This window comes from Pelodiscus sinensis, chromosome 18 (genome assembly GCF_049634645.1).
Source record: "Pelodiscus sinensis isolate JC-2024 chromosome 18, ASM4963464v1, whole genome shotgun sequence".
Classification (NCBI taxonomy): domain Eukaryota; kingdom Metazoa; phylum Chordata; order Testudines; family Trionychidae; genus Pelodiscus; species Pelodiscus sinensis.
In genome coordinates, this window is record NC_134728.1 from 7,447,609 (window position 1) to 7,469,403 (window position 21,795).

At 42.1% G+C, this 21,795-nt stretch overlaps 1 protein-coding gene across 11 annotated transcripts in view; it reads left to right on the forward strand.

Annotated features, from left to right (window-relative positions):
• DIDO1 (death inducer-obliterator 1) overlaps positions 1-21,795 on the forward strand; it is a 106,973-nt gene that overhangs the window by 13,419 nt on the left and 71,759 nt on the right. For 5 of the 11 annotated variants that reach the window (XM_075901064.1, XM_075901065.1, XM_075901063.1 and 2 more), the window contains 2 exons: positions 15,844-16,030; positions 19,729-19,927. In XM_075901064.1, the coding sequence (XP_075757179.1) occupies positions 15,866-16,030; positions 19,729-19,927 (364 nt within the window). In that variant the 5' untranslated portion in view covers positions 15,844-15,865. Of the gene's footprint in view, positions 1-15,843; positions 16,031-19,728; positions 20,046-21,795 lie in introns of those variants that run through there. The other 6 variants (XM_075901068.1, XM_075901067.1, XM_075901069.1 and 3 more) reach the window with 2 other exon arrangements.

Consider the following 21,795-nt stretch of genomic DNA (forward strand, 5'->3'; position numbering starts at 1 on the left):
CCATTGGCCACTCTATAGGATAGTTCTCCACTGTAGGCTCCATGGCCCCAGTAGCCACTCTGTGTCGCATCTCTCCGAACAGCAGCCTCACCCTTTGCATGTTGTGGAAAACAGTCTTTTCCCATGGCTTCCAGTTGTCCTACAACCAAACCCTGACCTTGCTTTAAGTTAGGAGAAGAGGAAACTGCATACCAAATCTGGTGGGTCTAGCTCTTGCAGTTTATCCAGTGAACAAACGGATTCACAGACAGACAGATGCACTCTCAAATATATACATACAGTGCTTTTTCTGTGATAGTACCGGCATCTCCAGATACAGTACCGGCATTTCCAGTCAGAGCTCAACAACTTTTCCCCTGGAGTACCGGCACTTTTTTTAAACAAAAAAATACTGTGTCCGTGTATATCTGTATGTATGTAGAGAGAGAGAGAAATTAGTCTAGTTTCTTCATTTTCTCTTATTTTGGACTTCTTTTTTATTGTGATTACACTAGACCTTTTTCACCCTTTAAATTGTTAATTGGTGGAACCAGTGGTAGGAAGAGGTATGCAGACAAATAATTGGTGGCCTTCCTTAACTAAGTGTATATCTATACTAGATAGGGACATTAAAATGCATTTTATTCATTAACCATGTAATATGGTTGCACATGGCTCCCCAGGATCTGGTGTGTAAAAGCTTTTATGTTAGCTTCTCACACATACTTGGCTCCTGCCTGCTGCCCTCTTTTCCCACACTGCTGCTTCTGATACAGAGGCAGCAGTGTGGGGGGAGGCGCAGGGGGGAGTTGGGAGCCTGCCTGTAACTGTGAAAGTTAACTGTGGACATGGATACATTTTCCCATCTCTACTACTAGAGACCTTTTACAGTGGCACAGCTATACTGTGCAGCTGCGCTGCTGTAAGATCTGTTGCATAGTCACCTCACTCTCCTTCCCCCTCGCAATGAGTGGCGGTAGCTATGACGGTGGAAGAAACTCTCCCACCAACATAGACTGTGTACCACTTAGGTGATGAAACTTGCATTGCTTGAGTGTATGTTTTCACACCCCTGAACAACATAATGTCATGTCTTCTCTATGGGCGCAGCAGTGGTAGGTCCTGGACCGACGCAAGCCAGAACTGAGCCAGGCTCGCTTGTGTTGGCTCCAGCAGCCTATGTCCGCGGCCAGCCTGGCCTGCCACAAACAGGGGCTACTGCTGGAGAAGCCTCTGCCCATGGCGAGCCTGGGCCTTCTGTGGGCAGCAGCTGCTTCATGGTAGTCTCCTCTACCTCTCTGCATCCTCTGCTGCTGCCTCAGCAGCATGGGGAGTGGGGCAAGCGGCATCACACCGATAGTGCTGGGAGGAACTGGCTTGTAAGCTGCCCCTCTTCCAGCACCAGCTCCTATCCCCCCTGCCCCTTGCTGCCTCTGCCTTGCTGGCAGCAAGGCTGAGGGGAAGTGAGTAGTCAAGTGGTTGACTTGACTACTCACTTACGTCCCTAGTGTAGACGTGGCCTAAGATTTTGTCTACAATACAGCCTACGTTGGCAATATTTATGTATCTTAGAGGTGTAAATATTTTGCTCCTCTGCATGATGGAAGTTAAACCAACATGTGTTAATTTGCACAGTTCTGTGTTGGTGGGAGAAACTCCTACTAACACACCTTATGCCACTCACAGAAGTGCTTTTTTTTAATGCCAACAAGATAACATTCTCCTGCTGGTGTAAAGCATTTTTACCACACATGCTACAGCGGGGAAACTGCATCAGTATAGCTGCAGTGCTATATGGACATGGCCTAATATTCCTGCTGCTATCATTGGCAGATGAATTCTGGTAGTTGAAATGGTGGGAAATTTAAAGAAAGTAATTTAGCTGTTACTCTCCCTATGTAAGAATACAGGCAATCCCCGGGTTACGTACAAGATAGGGACTATAGGTTTGTTCTTAAGTTGAATTTGTATGTAAGTCAGAACTGGCTCCAGATTCAGCCGCTGCTGCTGAAACTGACCAGAGGCTGACTACAGAAAGCTGGAGGCAGAATTGCTCTGCCCCCAGCTTCCTGGAATCAGCCACTGATCAGTTTCAACAGCGGCTGAATCTCTAGCCTGGGACAGAACAGCTGGGCCAACCCAGCAGCACCCCAGCTGCTCTACCCCAGGGTCTACAACGAAAGCCTGGTCTGCTGGGGGGGAGGGGAGCGCACTAGCTGGGCCCCCCCCCAGCAGACCAGGGACACGGGGAGCAAAGCCGCGGCGGCGGGGTGCCGCGCCTCTGAGGCTTTGCTCTGGCACCCCGCCGCCACTGCGGCTTTGCTCCCGGTGTCCCTGGTCTGCTGGAGACGGTCCCCAGCAGACCAGGGGCACCCGGAGCAAAGCCGGGAAGGCGGAGGGGTCCTGCACCTCTGAGGCTTTGCCAGAGCAAAGCCGGAGGCACGGGACCCCTCTGCCTCCCCGGCTTTGTTCCAGGTGTCCCTGGTCTGCTGGAGACGGTCCCCAGCAGACCAGGGGCACCCGGAGCAGCTTTTCTCGCCCCGGAGGCCAAGGTGGTGGGACCGCTGCGCTCTGGGCGGTCCCACTGCCTGCGAGCTCCGGGGCGAAAAAGCCCTGTTCGTAAGTGCGGATCCAACATAAGCTACCCTACCTGTATGTGGGTAGCTATTTGAGTGTGTTTTGGAGAGGCTGAACAGGAGAGGCTATGGTTTAGTACCAACTCTGGAAATGAGGAATAGGGATGTGAGCTTGTACCCATTTAAATGATTACCTGATGAGCATTGGGCCCCTTTTAAGCTGGCTCTTCAGGTGTGGTAGCAGTCCACCCCTTCGGTGCTGCTGCCTCTCAGTGATGTGAGACAGGTGGCTCCACAGGAACCAGTGCTTTTAAGCCAGCTCTCCATGCATAATGGCTCCTACAGAGCTTCTTCCCCTCCCTCCCCCCACCATGTTGCTGTCTCCCACAGGGGCAGCATTGCGGTGGAGGGCAGGGGGCGAGCACTGATTCCCGCAGAGGCGCCTGCCCCCTGTGCTGCTACCTCTGATATATAGAGGCAGCAGCATGAGGCGAGGGGAAAGCAGGAGCTGGTCCTTGTGGAGAGCTGGCTTAAAAGCTGGCTCTCCATGAACACTGGCTTCTGCCTGCCCCCCCCCCCCCCTTCACCCACATGTGTAAACCTGCAACCGCTATAAATTTCAGCAATTACACATTTACAAAATTAAATGCGTTTTAACATTGCTAACGAGGAGTACCTATTTTACCTATACAGGATAGGGATGTTAGATATCGGGTAATTGAATAGTTGTGTAACCACACAAAATATTGTTGGTTACATGACTATTTAATAGTCCCTGGGGGCAGGGCTGGCAGAGAGTGTGCTCCTGGCTCCACTCCCATGGAGCCCCCTGCCACTCTGTGCTACTGCCTCTCTATCGGACGCAGCAATGTGGGGTGACAGTCGGAGTCAGGCCTTGAGGGGAGCCAGTTTCAAAACCAGTTCTCCTCATGGACCGGCTGCCTGCCACCCCTGATACAGAGGCAGGCAGATTCGGTGCTCGTGGGGAGTCAGCTTTTAAACTAGCTCCCTCATGGGCACTGACTCCTGCTCCCCTCCCGCTGCCTCTGATACAGGGGGAGGGGGGAAAGGTGGGATTGCGTGTAGTCTACATGATTAACCGATAATCCTAGGATTATTGGTTAATTGTATAGTGGACAACACATTGACATCCCTAATACAGGAATTTATGTGAACCTAGTCTCTCTAGCAGGGTTGGGCAAGATGTGGCCTGATGCCCGGATGAGGCTCACCTAACACTTTGATCTGTCCCGTGGACTGCATCTGCATCTGTCCCATGCTTTATATTTATAGACTGCTTCCCATGCCACCAAATTTCCAGGCAATGGCTCAAACAGCCAGATCCTATTTAAATGGCTCCCGGTTCCTGGTGCTAGTCAAGTAGGGGCTATAGTTATGAGCCCTTTAAATACCCGCAGCAATCCCAGGTAGCTGCCAAGCAACACCGTAGTGGCATGGGCTGGAGCCATGAGACCTTTGCTGTGTTTTTAAATCACAGCCTTTGGCCCCAGGCAACTTTTGGGGGGAGGCTAGCCTCCAGCCCCACCCCTTCTGCCCCAGGCCTCATACTTTCTGGAATGGAGCCAGCCTGTAACTACCTACCAAAATTCATTAATTGGCCCCTCTGTAAAAATTATTGCCTACCTCTGTTCTATAGTATCTGAAAGCTTCATAAACATTAATGACTGTGTTGTCATAACACCATTATGAAAAAGGGAAATAGAAAGTTCGAGGTGTAATTTTTTCCACTATTAACTAGGGATGTGAACATGTATCAGGGTACATGGTTAACCAATAAGCCTGAGTTCATCAGTTAACAGAAAGTGAACAGTCCATTGCTAATTCTGTGACAAAATAGAATTTTGAATTTGACAGGAATTGAATCCTCAAATATTGCCAATATTTTGAGAGAGGGATTTTGTGAGTCCTAGTAAAAAGGTTAGTTTTTGTTGTGTTCAAATATTTTACTATTATATTTTTAAATAGCCAAGCACAGTTTGAGGAACTGAGAATGAAAGCCAACTCCCACCTCAACCACCTACAGAGGCAGCAGCGTTGGGGGCGGGGAGGAGAGGGGGGCAGGTGGCTCCACGGGACCCACTGCTCACACAGAGCCTGCTTTTAAGATGGCTCCATGCGAGCACCATTTCTGCTTCCCCCCCCCCCGCTGTGGGAGACAGCAGTGTGGTGGGGGTGTGGCTACACTGGAGCCAGCATATGCAGGGAGCCAGTTTAAAAGTCAGCTTCTGCCTTCCCCTCCCCCCTGCTGCCTTTGATACAGAGGCAGTGGTGTGGGAGGGGGAGGGGCTGCATGTAATGGTGAGGCTTAACTGATAAACTCAGGCTCATCGGTTAATCATGTGTCCTGATACATGTTCACATCCCTAGTTAATAGTGCAAAAAATTGCATCTCTAACTGACATAGCTACATACATAGCTGGGTTGACCAAAAAAAAAACCCAAAACCCTATAATAAATACATCAGCAAAAGAAATTCTTGCTCTAATAGCTTACTTTGTTCATGGAACTTGTATAATTAATATTGGTGTTAGTTACATAAAGTTGGTGGGTTTTTGGTTTGTTTGTTTGTTTTTAGTAAAAGGTGCCTCCCCTCTGAGAGCTTTTTGGGAGATAGTTTCTGTAGAGTAGATAAGATATTAGATTTTGAGCTAATTAGTATTGAGTGCATTTTTTTATGCTCTGCTTATGGTGTTTTGGTTATGAACCAGGAACTTTAAGGCTTTATCAGAATTTGCATTATAAATTATTGTTTAACTGGCTTTAATCTCAGCCATGAGTAATTTACTTTGATCTAAAGAATATTAATAGCAATCTGCCAACATGTGAAGTCAGAATAAAGTAAATTTGTAATAATTAGTGTTCTTCTCATCTAGCTGAATAGTTCAAATTCTTTTTCTTTTCTTCTCTATTTGTGTTTCTGACTTCTAGCATGCAAGGTCAGAGTACAGTTAGAATTTTGTCAAGTGTTTTTTTCCCCAGAAGATTTTAGGTAGTCTTAAAGGCACAAAGCAATTTGTTTTGGATAAATTTACTTTTAACATTTTCTGGGTTTTTTCCAAGTGCAGAAGCCAGAGAAGCAGATTGTGTTCTATATTCCTATCTTTCACTGTAGACTTGATCTGCTCACAATTTCCTTCACCTCGCTGTAACTGTTTTTTCCATTCCTTCCAGGACATGGTACCAAAAGCCTATCTCCCTTTCTTAGCTTGCACCTGGAATTCTGGAGAGGATAAAAGCATAAAACAGATTGAGGAAGGGGTGAGAGGGGCAGACATGCTATCATAAAATTGTATTTCTGTGCTGCCAAATATTTTATTTTTAACATTTTTTAAATGTTAAAAATGTTCTCAACAGCAATTGTGCTTCCAAACCATTGATCTGTGCCTGTAAATTTAACTTCTTTTTAGCAGAGTTGGCTCTTTTTAAAATTTGTGGTGATTACTAGGATTGGGTAGCTGTGAAGTATAAACTGATTTTTTTTTAGTTGTCCAATTAGAGTTTGATTTTGATGTTCTTGAGTAATGGAACCCATGGCAATATCGTGAATAGAATTTTCTGAAATGGAACTGGGATTTTATAAAGTTGATTATGAAGCAAAATTATTCAGATTGACAAGGATTACTACGTAGACCAGTGTTTCTTAAACTTTTTAAGACCGAGGAACACCAGACAATAGGTTTTTTTAATGAGGCACACCAAGGATTTTTTGTTGGGGGGGGGGGTGGAATCAGGGGGAAACTTATTGAGGGGAAAAAGGGTTGGGGGAAAGTTATCGGATGGGGGGGGAGGAAGGTTGCCTGTCCCTTTAAGGGCAGCCATTTTTAATTCTGTTCTCTGTGGCACACCTCCAACTGTGTCGTGGCACACCGGTGTGCCACGGAACATAGTTTAAGAAACAGTGATGTAGATTGTCAACCAAGATTTAGTTTGCTGATGGTAACAGTGTGAAAATAGAGTTTGCTAACTTTATTTCTTTGGTTCTTTAAGTTTTTTATAAACATTCTGTATCTATTGAAATAATTAATGTTTAAAATATTAACCGGTTAAACACTAGATTTATCTGGTTAGCCTTGGAGTAACCCTTCTCTCATCTGTGGCATGAAGAGCAGTTCTGACCCTGCTGAAGCCAGCAGGAGCTGCTCCACCCTCAGCTGTGCTGCAGCTAGAAGGGGTTTCTTTGGCAGTGGTGGGAGGGGGCTCCTCTGGAGAGGGCCACATCTCTCAGAAATGTCAGCATCGTCTCAGCATGACCACTAGGGCCAGGCAGGACAGTGAGCTGAGGCTCAGAATGATTATCCTGTAGAAATCACTCCAGCTGAGTCAAAATTCACCTCAGAACCCTACAAATCAATGTGGGTGCAATTCTCGTCTCCGAGGAAGAGAGCCCTCTCCTCGCCACCCCAGGACTCTAATAAGTCCAGGGTTTTCCTGGCCTGGTCATTGCCTGACATCTTACAGAGCTGGCTTTTCACAGGCACCCAGCACTGAAGAGCAAGTCAGACTCTGTGACACCAGCTGAAACATCACATCAACTGGCACCAAGACACCTCTCTACTGTATCAGACATCTAAGCCCATTTGGCACCACAGTCCCCAACTCTCAGTACCAACAGTCCTCAAGGACACACTTCTGACCATTGTTCCTTCTCATCTACTCTTTCCTCAATCTATAGTGAGGTGGGCACAGGGCAAGAGAGCAGATTTTCATTGCAACACTCCTTTCCAACATACATGCTTCCTTCATGGCAAACAGCAAAGAGTAAACCTACTCATCAGGCACCTTGTTACCCATTGTTCAATCATCCCTGGCCCTACCTGTCTCCTCCCTACCCGACACAATGGCCCCCATGGGACCCTTGAGCCCAGTATTGTCAGCAGTACACAATGCCTCCTACTTGAGCTCGTCCTGTGATTCGGTCATCACCAGTTCGTGCTTCTGACACAGCGTCAGTCATGGCCAAAGATGAGTTGATGGACGAAGCAGATGACCATTGTTTATACCTTTTTTAACATTAGTGGGTTCTCGAAATAATACATTTCAAATATGTCATCCTCTTTATCACTACACTTCCTACCGTTCCTCTTCTCCCAGTCCTTCTTTAAGAACCCTTCCCACGACCACCTTGCAACTGTAGGTCCAACACCGCCTTGCAATAGGTGCGGTAGAACCACTCCTCCTATACTATCAGGGCAAAGGATTCTACCCAAACTATTTCAGTGCACAAAAGAAGTTAGGAAGGGTGGAGGCCTATCCTGGGCCTGAGGAGGCTCAACAGATTTATCCGAAACTACAGATTCAAGATGATCACACTTGCAAAAATCATACCAGCATTAGATGAAAGAGATTGATTTTCAGCCCTCAACCTTCTAGATGCCTAATTTTGTATCATGATTCATCCCTCCCACATAGGGATGTAAAAGAGTAGTCAACTACTCACATTCTACCCTCCCACCCCCTCCTCCGGGCTTTGCTTCCTTTATATCAGATATACAGGCAGCGGGGGAGGCAGCAAGGGGGAGGAAGCAGGAGCCAGCTTAAAAGTTGGTTCCCCCAGCACCGTCTCTGCATTGTAGGGGGGGGCAGAGGCGCAGTGTGGGACTGCGTGTGAGCGGAAACTGAAGCAGTCCCTACTTGCCTGGAGTTCCTGACTGTTGCGGCTCTGCCTTTTAAATGTAGTAAGATCCTGGCCGCTCTTACTACATTTAAAAGGCGGTGGTATTAGCTCCCAGGACCGGTGTGAGCTGGGACTAATTAGTTCCAGTTTGCACTGGCTCCGAGTCACTACGGCTCTGCCTTGTACATATAGTAAGAGTCCATCAGGCTCTTCCTACATTTAAAAGGTAGAGCCGCAGGGGTGATAGCTCCTGGGGCTGGCGTGAGCTAGTATTGCTTAGTCCTGTCTCATGCCAACCCCGGAAGCTAATCCTGCTGTGGCTCTGCAGATAAAATGAAGTAGGAGGCAGGCTGCTGTGCACCTGACTCCTACTACATTTAAACTGAAGAGCTGCAGCGGGGATAACGAGCACCTCCCCATCAAGTAGTTGTTGGAAATTACATCAACTACTTGATTAGCTGATTAATCACAGTTTAACACCCCTACTCCCACAGATGCTTTCTCAGACTCATCATGGGACTATATCATTTCCAATATCGAATATTGCCCTTTGGCCTCTTCACAGTTTCTCCCAGACCCTGGCAGTCATCAATGCCTGCCTCAGATATTGCAGCGTGATAATCTTCCCATATCTGGACGATTGTCTAATCAAAGGTGTTTCATGATGACAAGCACTCAATATGCTTACTATCACTCAAACCTTTTCTTGTGTCTTGGGCTGTCTCCAACACTGAGCTGTCTGCCATCTCCTCTCATTACCAACATTGCCTGGTCTCCTCACGTGACATCAGGGCCTTTCGCTTTACCCCAACCCCGATGCTCTCCAACTGAATGTGTGGCTCCTTCTTGGTTACAACAAGTTCTGATACATCTACTCTGATACAGTAAAACATGTTCTACTTAGCACTGAAAGTATGGAAATGCACCCATCCATACTGTTAACTTCATTTGTGTAAGATGGGGCCATTATGAAGAGAAGGTTTACGAAGTCTTCATGAAATTGCATCCTTGTGAATACAAATATCTGCAGACTGATTTACTTCAATAGTTGACATGTTCATAACCTTAAGATTTCCCACAACTCTGTATCATTAACATTTCAGTTACCTAATTTTTTTGTCCATGTCTTGAGGATTGTAGCCCTAGATTTGGTAGCTCTATCTATGCTGTTTCACAGTATAACATTTTTGTATTTGAATCCTTACTGGGTTATTCTGAGTGACTGTCTTGAGTATAGCTGCATTTGTTGGAGACATAACCTATTTGTGGTGTTAAAGAAAATAGGCTGTAATACACTTTGGTTTAAATGTTATAGGAGCACATGCAGTATTGGTAGGTAGAAGCATTGCCATTAGATGGCTTCTTATTTTGATGGAATCACTGATGTGTGGAGCTTGAAGAGGGAGCTGTCTACTTGTTTTCCTTTATTCTGTGAGTGTTTAAGTATGTGGTCTCATAACTTTTAAGTGTAATATTATTTTTGAAATTCAAAGCTGTAATGTGGGCTTTTTACATGTTTTTTTGAGGGAATGACAGCATTTTAAAAGTTTTCCCTTAAGTAATTGATAGCTATATCAATTAGACATGACTTTTTTGACTGTGAATATCTTGTTTTAGAATATATTTTGAGAATTATTCAGTTATGGGAGTTTCTGTGGAGCTTGCCAGCCAGGCAAGAACTATGTGAGAGGACAGTGCAGGGTATAGAAACTGTCTGGCTCCTTAACATACATATAAATGTTTAAAACATTTTAAAATAACCATATAAAACAACTTATAGCTAATCACTATGCAAAGAATCAGTCAGACCTAGCCCTTATGAATATGAAGCTAACCATCCACACATGGACTGTGTACAAATTTGAGGTCATGATGTCTCAGTGAGCCTGACAAACAACTCCATTGCTATGCTGCTGTTTATAGCTTTGCAGTGTGAAGAAAAATGCTCAGATCTTGTCCCTTTTCATTGCTCTTTCAGGAGGTCCCTGAGCAAGTGTGAAACTGACAAGAAAAATGCTGCAGCTATTTGATAAATTTATAAGAGGTTCCCACTACAGCTACTTGTGATTTTTTTTTAATTTCTCCTTGTTAAAGCCAGTCTGTTGAGAAGAGGAATTTTTGCTGTTAATCTCTACTGAGATTCATTCCTAGTTGCATATTCCTATGCCCCTATAGCCCTGCCAGAGTTAGAGTATGTCTTTGATTAGGTGAATAATAATATTGGTGATACAAGCTGATTAGCAGAAAATTGTGTAATGAGGATCTGACAAGATTTCTCTTTCAATTAATTGCTGAATGCACCAAAGGTGTACTGTTTGAAGTATATTGATCAATCTTGTAGTAGACTAGAGAATTTGTAGGACATTCTGAGATTGGCAGAAGAGAAAGATTGTCTTGCCATGATGCTGCCATACGAGAATTTCTTCAAGCTAAGTGGACATAAGCCTGAATGCTACCAAAATTGAAGTTGTTTGCAGCAGTTATTAGTTTAGTTTTCTTGCTGTTGGGTAGATAGCTTAGAGGTCACCAAATGTACTTTGTACTTCCATGATGATCTGTCCTGAGCAAAATCTGACACTCTACACTGTGTGGTGTAGAAAGCCTATGAGGGACAAGTGTCTGACACCATTCAGTCTCTGAAGCATTATATATTCTTAGCTTTACCTCTACTTATCAAGATGTTTGGTTTGTCAAATATATTCTTAATGAGGTGCACCATTACCAATAATAGTTTTGCGGTGAGGGCTTAAAGTTCTTTCTCAATGCTGCCCATGTTATTGACAAGAGATCCAAGGTAGGTGATATCACTAACAATAGCGACTGGATGATAAGTCTCTCAGTCAGGTGTTAGAACACACAGTACGTTAAAAATTGCCGACTGGAGGGTTTTTGGATTTATCTGAAATGGAATAATAATTGTAGGATTCCGAAGAATGGTTATATGGTGGACTCCGTTCTTGTAGCTAAACATCCAGATGTTTCTGAAGGCTTTTGACAGCTTGGTATCAGTAAAGCAAGTTGTGATTGGAACTTTAAATTGATAGTGAAGCCACTTCCCTGGTGTATGGTCACATTACAATTTTATAAAGCAAAATGAGATATTGTAGAAGCACTTAATTGTAGGAGGTACCTACTAGAGCAATAGTGTTCAACCTTTTTTCATTTGCGACTCCCGGAGCCAGGAAAATTTTTGTTGAGCAAAAAAAATCTGCTGGCAATATTTTGTTGCTGCCCCTTTAATTAAAAGCTCCAGTCCGTTCCCCTACCACTCCCCCTATCGTGTGTACGCTGAGCCGGCAAAAGAAAATACTGGCCAGCCCGGATCAAAGTGCTGCGACCCTCTAGGAAGACAGCTGCGATCCCCAACCCATAGGTTGCGCACCACTGTTCTAGAGGACAGATGCAGTGATACTATGCATAATTGCTTCAAGGTGACTTTTTTCAGTGTATTGGTGCGAAATTGAAAGAGGATGCAAACCTTGTTAAGGCCCATTGCAACACTTAAATTTGTAGTGTGTTTGGTTATGAGGAGCCATCAATGGGACAGGTCTGGAAGAAGATCCGTATGAATGCTGGGCACTGGTCCTGGGTTTGATACTGGATGATCCAGGGAAGGGAGGGGGGGTGAGAGATGCAGTCCATGGGAGGGGCAGCTGGTCAAGGAAGTGGTGCTGGAAGAGGGACTATAAAGGTGCCATTAGGCTCAGGTAGTTGACTCATAGTTTCATCAAAAAGGATGGGAGAAGAGTTTGAGGTGTCACCTTAAAATCTCTCAGATTCAGCAGGGATCTGAGACATTGATTGACACATCCCTATACTCAGCTCTTGTATGAGAATTTGCAGACCCAGCATGCCTATCCCCCTACTTCCCTACCAAAAAAAAGTTTCTACAAGGATAATTAGCAAAAATACCATCTGATAGGAAGCAAAACATTGAAGAGGGGCCTCCATATGCTTCCAGCAATGGTGGGGAACCAAGCCATGGTGATTTGGGGGCTCTCCATGACATGGGAAGAAAACAGACACATAGTTTCTATTGTGACTTTTGTATCTAAGTTTGCCAAGTCAAATAACTCTGATTCTCAACATTACAGTGCCTCTTTTTTTAGTCAGATTTTGCTTTATGCAGCAGTAGAAAAGCATGGGGGTCTGTCATAATGGCCAGATATCAGGCACTGGCAGCTGCATTGTGGCTGGAGCCTGTCAGGACCAGCTTCTGTTTTTCTAAATTTTGTTCCTCCAGTTTTCCTGGCAATGCCGGGTAAGTCCAGCTAGTCTTATATATAAAGGAGAATGTTTGTAAGTTTGTGCGCTAATAACTTGGACACTATAAGAGCGACTGCAACCAAACTTTGCATGGGATAACCTTTCATCCAGGAGAAGGTTTTAAGGTACTTTTGGACCCAATCAGGCCCGAGCCCAAGCTGTAAAAATAAAAAAGAAACCCGCTGTGCTGTGCTAAAGGGACTGCCCTGCCTACCCTAGGTCTAGTGCCTGCCACCTGCAGCCCTAGCACCATCTGGGACTCATCCCCTCCAGCCTGCGTGGTTACATAAGTGATCCTCTCCCCCTGCCCTGCGCCGGTATGCAGTGCCCCAACCCCCCACACGCACAACAGCTCGAGCACCTGCCCTGCCCTGGGCGTGAGCTGGGGCAGTCTTCCTGCATGTAACCTCCCCTCGACCCGGGGTCACCCCCGCCCCCTCTGGGGATGACGCAGACCAATATTTTAATCCCTATAGAAATCAGTGCAACTTTTCTACCATTCAAAAAAAGATAATGGGCTACTGTTTTTCTACTTTTTGTTCCTCCGGTTTCCCGAGCAACGCTGGGTAATTCCAGCTAGTAGGTGTATAAAGCTTCTGTAAGGTCAGCTAACCAGATGGTAAAACAGGTGGTAGGCTTTTTTTTTTTTTAAACACTATCCAGTATATATGCAGCATAGGTCACTTTGGTTTCCCATGGCAAATACATTTGACTGGTACAGTGGAATGGTTGATCTCAAAAGTGGGATTTAGGTATGCAACAGAGCTTTCTTTAACTCGTCCATGATTTTGGACCTCTCTTCTGGAAAAGATCAATTGACTATAATCTTCAATATATTCAAAATTAAAATATAAAACTCACCTCAGCCTAGGTTTCCCACAGATCAAATACTTAAAAATAAATCATAATTCAAATACCTAACCATGCAAATAAATAAAGAACAAAACGAACAAACTCTACTCCCAATCCCTAAATCCCTCGCCCCAGCCTATAGAATGGAAAATGTATGTTGGTCAGGTATCAGTGATTGGTATAGCATAAAAAAATATATACAGTAGAACATCCAAGTTATGAACACCAGAGTTAAGAACTGACCAGTCAACCACATGCCTCATTTGGAACTGGAAATATGCAGTCAGACAGGAGTGGAGACAGTGGGGAAAAAAAGACAAGCCCAGTACTAGTAGTTAATTACTAAAAAAACAAAGGAAAAGCAGCATTTTTCTTCTGTATATTTAAAGTTTCAAAGCTGTATTAAGTTAGAGTTCAGTTACAAATGTTTGAAAGAACAACCGTAACATTTTGTTCAGAGTTATGAACATTTCATGCTTATAAACAACTTCCATTCTCAAGGTGTTCATAACTCTGAGGTTCTATTATACATGGTGAGGCATATATGAATGCCTTTATTAAAATGATTTTTGTGATGCTAGCAATATTCTTGTTTAAAATGGCCATCTTGTCTGGGAAGTTTAAAATTATGAATATGGTTTGGTAGTTCATATTTGCATGTAGTTACTCTTGATTTTCAGCTTATTGTATGTGTGCATATTTATTGAAAAGTTTAAAAAAATCCTGTTTTTAGATAAAATTTAAAGAGCAGAATAAATCAATTTAATTATCTTGTTTTCTCAAGAGCAAAAGCAGCTACAGAACAGATGAGGAGAGAAGGGTGATACCAAAAATGTATTTTGCTTCCTAATTGTGAGGAAACCAAGCATTTTGGCAGTGACTGTTGAGTAGAGTTTGAATTTTACCTATGTTGAGACTAAGGATGTTATATTTAGATTAATCAACTAATTTAATAGTCGATCCAATTTGCATTGACTATTCGATTAGTTGATAAGGGCACCTCCACCTTTGAACTCTTCCTACTTTTCAAAGGCGGAAGAGCCACAGGGAGCCAGCAGAGGACTCAAGCAGTCCTCTGCTGGTCTGGTGCTCCCTGCTTTTGAAATGTACAAGAGCCCTGGAAGGTTCTTGAGTCCTCCACTCACCTCCTGCTCCCCACTCTCGCTTTGCTTTTGAAATGTACGAGAGTCCCCTACAGGACTCTTGTACGTTTCAAAAGCAGGGAGCACGGGCCCGTGGGGGACTGCTTGATTCCCCCGCTTGCCCCCTGGTCCCGCGGCACTTCTGCATTCCGCGAGGAGTAATAGCTAATTTGAGTTAGGGGTTTACTTCGAACTCCCATTTCACTGCCGTGTGTAGACACGGGCAGTTATTCCGGGCTAGTCAGTTTCCAAAATGGCGACTGCCTGGGAACATGCTAATGAAGTGCGGGATATTTAAATTCCGTGCTTTATTTGCAATTTCGGTTGCCCTCATTAGCCTCCCTAGTTCAAACTAGGGGACTAGTGTAGACATACTCTTACATCCCTAGTTGAGACCATCATTTTGAGGGAAACTGCTTCTTCTTAATTGTGAAGGAACAAAATAAAAGTTTTTTCCAATATACAAATTTTATATCTGTTAAACTTGATAGGCTACGTCTAGACTGGCATGATTTTCCGCAAATGCTTTTAACGGAAAAGTTTTTCCGTTAAAAGCATTTGCGGAAAAGAGCGTCTAGATTGGCACGGATGCTTTTCTGAAAAATCTAGACTCGGTTTTGCGCAAGAAAGCCCCGATCGCCATTTTCGCCATCGGGGCTTTTTTGCCCCAAACAGTTTTTAGCTGTCTACACTGGCCCTCTTGTGCAAAAACATTTCCGGAAAAGGGCTTTTGCCTGAACGGGAACATCAAAGCATTTGCGCAAGAAGTACTGATTTCGGACAGTAGAATGTCAGTGCTTTTGTGCAAAATCTAGCGGCCAGTGTAGACAGCTGGCAAGTTTTTGCGCAAAAGCACTTGCTTTTGTGGAAAAACGTGCCAGTCTAGACGCAGCCTATAGTGTTTCCTTAAAATTCTAGTCATGCTGGTGTGTTTTCCTTATTCTGGGGTTGTAAAATAATCCCTTTTTTGTGTGTGTGTGTGTGTGTCTCTCTCTCTCTCTCTCTCTCTCTCTCTCTCTCACACACACACACACGTAAAATTATAACAATTTGCAAAATGTGATCTATTCAACATCCTGAATGTTCTCTTAACGAGAAAATACTGACTGCAGGGTTAGGTATACATTATTCATATCAGACCTATGCCACAAGATTAAATATACTGAAGATTATTTTGCGTAAATAGTCGTTGCGCTTAGGTTGATTGCACAAAAATATTTAACTGGATTTATTGCCACAATCAGCAGAAAACATTCTAGAGTCAGAAAGATTCAAATAAGATATGTTAGAGCGCATATATTTTCATTCAGTGGCATATGTCATATAATAATATTAGGCTATTTTATTAAAATTGAACAAGTAGTGATTAGCTGACTTTCCCCTCTTCCTTCAGGTATATCTCTTAGAATTACGTGATGTGTGATGAATTGGAAATTCTGAACAGGGAGATTGAGCGATTATTACGGAGCAACATCGTGGAAGAAAGCACTTTAAATTCAGACTGTCTTCCGCCATCTACCATTGACTCCTTGGATATAGCCACTGATTCAGACAATGAAGCAAAATACAAATTAGTTCAGGTATCGAATGCTTTTATAAACAGTAATAAGGTTCTCAAAACTAGGTTAGAACACTTTGGGGGTTTATTTTTGTTGTTTTTGGAAGACATGACAATGTACATTGAAAGAATTCAGAAAGATGGGAGTAATCTGAATTTACCCATTTGCAGCGTTAATTTATTTGTTGCTGTCAGAGATAGAAAAAATGTTTGGGTTGCTGTACTATTTCATGTACCAGCTGAAAAGAATGGCAAATTTCTCTTCATTTGGAGAATGTAATGGCACTAGGGAGATGATCATTTCCCAAGCTGTAACAAGTGGTTAAAAATAACAAATATGCTTTAAGACTCCAGGGTTTATGAACTTGGACAGTTTGAGTTGAACAAATACATTATAGGGAGGGTGTGTTGGAACATAGGATTGTGTAGTTTAATTTGTCCTTACATATGTCTGTTTCCACCTCTGGTACATTACAGAATTCATCCTTATCATGGTGAAATCCTTGTTCAGGTTTTAATAACATTTTACCTTTACTGTTGCAATTCTTCTTGCAGTTGCTCCTAAATCATTGCTTGTTCCAAAAAATGGAATCATATTGCCTTTGACCTCTCTCATTGGCTTATCTTCAAGTTCAGTTTTATCAATCCTGTTCCACTTCCTGTTCTCCAGTTCCAAAGCCTGCTTCATGTACTACAGTTGGGATAGATTTTTCTGTGTTTTCCTCTGGACAGCGGTTAACTTTGGCCATTTGGTAAAGTAAGTTCCTGATTCTGGAACACTCTTGAGAGAGAGATTTTCTCAGAAGTGTTGGCTGCTATGGTGAGGCAGATATCTTAACAAATGGTTGTGGCATCTTCTTTGGATTAGTCAAGTCTTCATGAAGTATTTTTAAAAAGCTTTGTCCCTTTCATGCAGGCTGCACCTGTCAGGAAAATTATATTTCTTGAAAAATATTCAAGAATAGATTTGAAAACTTGGTTGAGTCTTTGAGAAGTGTACATGGGCATAGGGACAATTTCTCATTTATGGAGTTTCTTCTAGATCTTTCTTCCCTACTTTTCTGGATTTTAAATCTTTTGAAACGATGGTCTTGTCTGTACTTTTGCCACTCTAACTGTGATAGTATAAACTACATGGCAAAGTAGTTTGGCAAAGTAAAATAAACTGTACTGGTAAAAAGTGCCCTTATTAGTATAATTGAATATAAACTAAGCTTTATACATGCATAAGCATGATAATGAAAAAAAAACACACACTTTGCCCATATTGGTAAAGTTTTTTAAGTTAGTCTTTTGCTGTAAAATTGCATTTGGCTTGCTTAAAAAACACTTTACAGTGTAGAAATGGTTGATATAATGGATGACATAAAAATACAGTGTATTGCAGCAGTTAGGGTATATTGGCATGTCTGAGTCCCTTTACACTTTTTTTTTTTGAAAACATGGTACAAGACCAGGAGAAAGTGAAAGAATAGAGAATTTATCCTTCTCCTAACTGGTAACTTAGAACTATATATCTATATTTGTCTGTAGGGAAAATGTATAGGAGTATAGTTGGTGTTAGCTCCATTAGTAATGTTAAATGTTCCTTACATTTTTAAAATAGGATAACACATGTTTTAAAATGGGATAATTGTATTAGAAAAGGTTCAGAGAAGTGCAGCTAAAATGTGTAGGGGTTTGGAAAAGGCCCCATATGAGGTGAGATTAAAGAGACTAGGACTTTTCAGCTTGGAAAAGAGGAGATTGGGACTTTTCAGTTTGGAAAAGAGGAGACTAAGGGGGGATATGATAGAGGTATATAAAATCATGAGTGATGTGGAGAAAGTGAATAAGGAAGAGTTATTTACTTGTTCCCATAGTATAAGAACTAGGATCCACCAAATTAAATTGATAGGTAGCAGGTTTAAAACAAATAAAAGGAAGTTCTTCACACAGTGCACAGTCAACCTGTGGAACTCCTTGCCTGAGGAGGTTGTGAAGGCTAGGACTATAACAGGGTTTAAAAGAGAACTAGATAAATTCATGGAGGTTAAGTCCATTAATGGCTATTAGCCAGGATGGGTAAGGAATAGTGTCCCTAGCCTCTGTTTGTCAGAGGCTGGAGATGGATGGCAGGAGAGTGATCACTTGATTGTTATCTGTTCGGTTCACTCCCTCTTGGGCACCCGGCATTGGCCACTGTCAGCAGAAAGGATACTGGGCTGGATGGACCTTTGGTCTGACCCAGAATGGCCATTCTTATGTTCTTTATATTTTCAGTACTAGAAAAATCTAAATATAGGTTGCATCTTTTAATTTCACTCTTGCTGAGCTACTAAAAACTATTATTAGAGTTGTTTTGTTACATTCATATTTAGTACAGTAAGTAAACTGTTGTGTTATGAAAATCTTAATGCTTCTAAACAAATTTATCAGTATACAAGCTACATTCCTCTTGACACTGGACACTGAAAGATCAGTATTAACAGTGTAATTATGTTAGTACAGGTTGACACTCTAGTCCAGCACTGTCTTGTCTGGCATGATTTTAGTTAGTTGGTTGTCCAATTATTGTGGATGTGGCCAAGTCTACTGTGGTCCCATAAAATATATTTATAGCCACCGTTCCTGGCTCTTGCTCTAAATTACCCTTTGTGACGACGCATCGGGATTTTCCCATCTCCTGCACCCCCGAAATGGCATGAACAGACTTCACCAGCCAGTAGAATGGAGGTTGTTTATTGTTCCTCCAGCACAGCTCAGCACAGATGTAATCTGGTTACAGGAACTGGGGCTAAGAGGCCTCAGTGCCCCCCTTGAGATAGGGGAGTCCCAGCCCCCTCCCCAGCTCCTTCTTCCCTGCCTTCCAGCCAGGAACTAACTCCCCCTCTTTCAGCCCTGCCCACAGCCAGGGCAGCATTCCACCTCCCTTTGTTTCTCCCCATGGGGGCCGCAGGTCAGACAGGTTTTTGAGTCACCTTTGCATAATGAGGTTTTCCCTGCTGGGTCTTGCTCCAGACAGCAGAGGTCACCACAGCCCAGCAAGTACCCCCACTACGTCACACCCTTACATGTCTTTTATGAGACCAGCAAGGAGTGGAAATGGTGGTAATGCTGCTAAACATAAGCAGGTTTTGTATGCTTTTTTCTACTTCCTTTCTTGTGCCAATAGAGTAAACTTATGTAACAACACTTTGTGATGAAGAGAACTCACAACCCTTGGCTAAGTTAGGCTTATATAGGACTTATGAGCACACTCATACATTATTAAACATCATTACAAGCGCTGTTCCATTTATTCTCCTTGGTGAAATAAAAAAGACTCTCTCATTACAATGTTGACCTTCCATGGTTCGGCAAATTCTCTGGTTTAGCACTGTTCAGGTCCTGAGAGTGCCAGATTAGAGAAGTTTAACCTTTATTTTTTTTTATCCTTTACAACAATATTCATTCCCGTTTTAGTCCATTTCTTGAGGGGTAAACTGATGAAGAAACAAAATGTGATGGTTACATTCATGAGTTACAGTAAAATGCAAAGTGGATCTGCATCTGTTTTCTTACCAGAGCTATCTTAATTTGCACATTTATTGTTTAACAATGAGAATTTTGTAGCAATTTAAAGTAATACCTACAATTTACTTCTTTGCGTTGTTAGACTTGTTGGAATTGTATAATACAAAGTGGTAAAGTAAATGAATAAAACTATATAAACTTTTAAACTTTTGTTTTTCCTTCCAGGAGTCTACAACAACCGGAGGATTGATATCTGAGTCTTTGGGTTGTCATCAAGATGAACCATGCACTTCTGAATTATCAAATTCAGCACATGCTCTAGGTATTATGCTGAATGACTCTGATCGACTGCTGCCCTCTTCTCGCTCTCCCTTTCATTTAGATCTCCAGGGAGAAATCATCCCAACCTCTAATGCTGTGTCAGGTAAAGCATATAGAGGACATTGAAGATTCTTCCTATTACTTTAATTTTTATCTGGAATTTTAAATCTCAGAATTTGGATTTCCTCTGCTGTACTCTTAACATTTCTTCATCTTCCAAGGTAAACAAAGACGTAAAATATTGTTTAATCTCTTGCATCGTAATTGCTTTAATTGCAGTTTCTTTTCCATTTTAAAATATTATAATCTTGTTACTAAATAAGAGGCTAAAAACTTTAAAAAACTAATGTTATTTTAAAATGTTACTGTCCAAAGAGCTTAACAAAATTCTATCAAGTTTAGAAGTGACATGTGAATGTTCCAGTAGTTAGGCTAGAAAGGGTGATTGAGAATTTTGGTTACCTTACTATTAACTTAAAATTATTTTATTTTAAATTCAGCTGCACCATTTCCCACTTACAGTGATTCTCAAACACACACTATCATCTGTACAAGAGTAAAATCCTGCTAAAGTGGTCTTACAAAGAATCTCGCAAGTTTTGTGTTTTTAAACACTGGTGTGTGGAGTTGAAAAATTCCCTATTTCCCAGATAATTTGCAGAGCATCAATTTGTAATTCAGTTAGACAAATACATGGCACCTTTTGGTCAAAGGCTAACTCTAGAGGGGTTTGTGCCTGATATGTTACAAGTGTAGTGCATGCTAGTACACTGCTTGAAACAGGAACTGTCTCAAGACTGCACATTGCAAGATGCAAAAAATAGTGAGATTTAAAATAATAGCATGCTTTAAAACCCCTCACATGCTAGCCATTGGAATTGTGAGTATATATATGAAGATGTTGGAAATTTGCTAACTTTTTCCCCCCAGCAGTTCCTGTAAAATAGGATAAATTGTATCATTCAAGGGTTTTTTTTCTGATCATAAATGAGATACTTGTAAAAGAAATGGAAATTGAATTGTATGGCGCTGCTGTTCTCATTCTAGAGACTTCTTAAGTTCTATGTACAGAGCAGAGTTTAACAACGGTTTTAAAGTTTAATTGTGGCTTAGATGTATGTATAATGTGAAATTCATTAGGATACATTTCTATTACCTTTCCAAGGAAAGTATACGAAAATAGTTTACTTGCATAAACTGGTAACATTAAATCCTTATGTATCCTGTGATGACTGCACAACACCACCGCATGTGCTAGTGATCAAAAAATTTATTTTTCATTCCTTCTTAGCAGGGCATTCACATTGCATGCAACTTGTTTGATATGCAGCAGCACATATGCTTACTGGTTTTAATGATCAAGATCATCTTATTTTGGATCCTGATCAAGTTGCTTCATGCTTGTGTGTTGTTTCTGTCACTTGCTCCCTGCTGTTTCCTTAGACATGAAGTCTCATAGACGTCTAGAGAGGAATTCTAAGAAGCTATGTCCGTCACATCAGCAATAGCTTTACTCTACAGTTTAACTTGTGATATTTTTGTCATTTTTACCAGAACTCTTCTCTGGCACAGCATATAGCTTGGAAGCCTTGACACAGAGACCAAATCAGGGACCAGCCTTACTCAAGTTATTTTCAATATGCTGAATTTTTTCAGAAATTTGTTGATAAAGCTTTGAGAAATTCTTTTAACCTGAACAAGATTATATTTAACCAGTCTTATAAAATGAGTGTTCTCTAAAGGCAATGTGTAATACCTTTTGCTGAATTACTAATTACCAACATGACTAAAACAATAGTCCTTTCATTCCTTCATCCATGGAGGTCCATTGGGGAATAAAAATATTTCCCAAACACCATATAGAGATGGAATCGCAGAAATAACTAATGTATCCATTAGACACTTTCTTCTCCTGGACTCTTAAAATTATTGAGAATGTCCTTCTTTAAAACTAACTTCTTTTCATTGCTT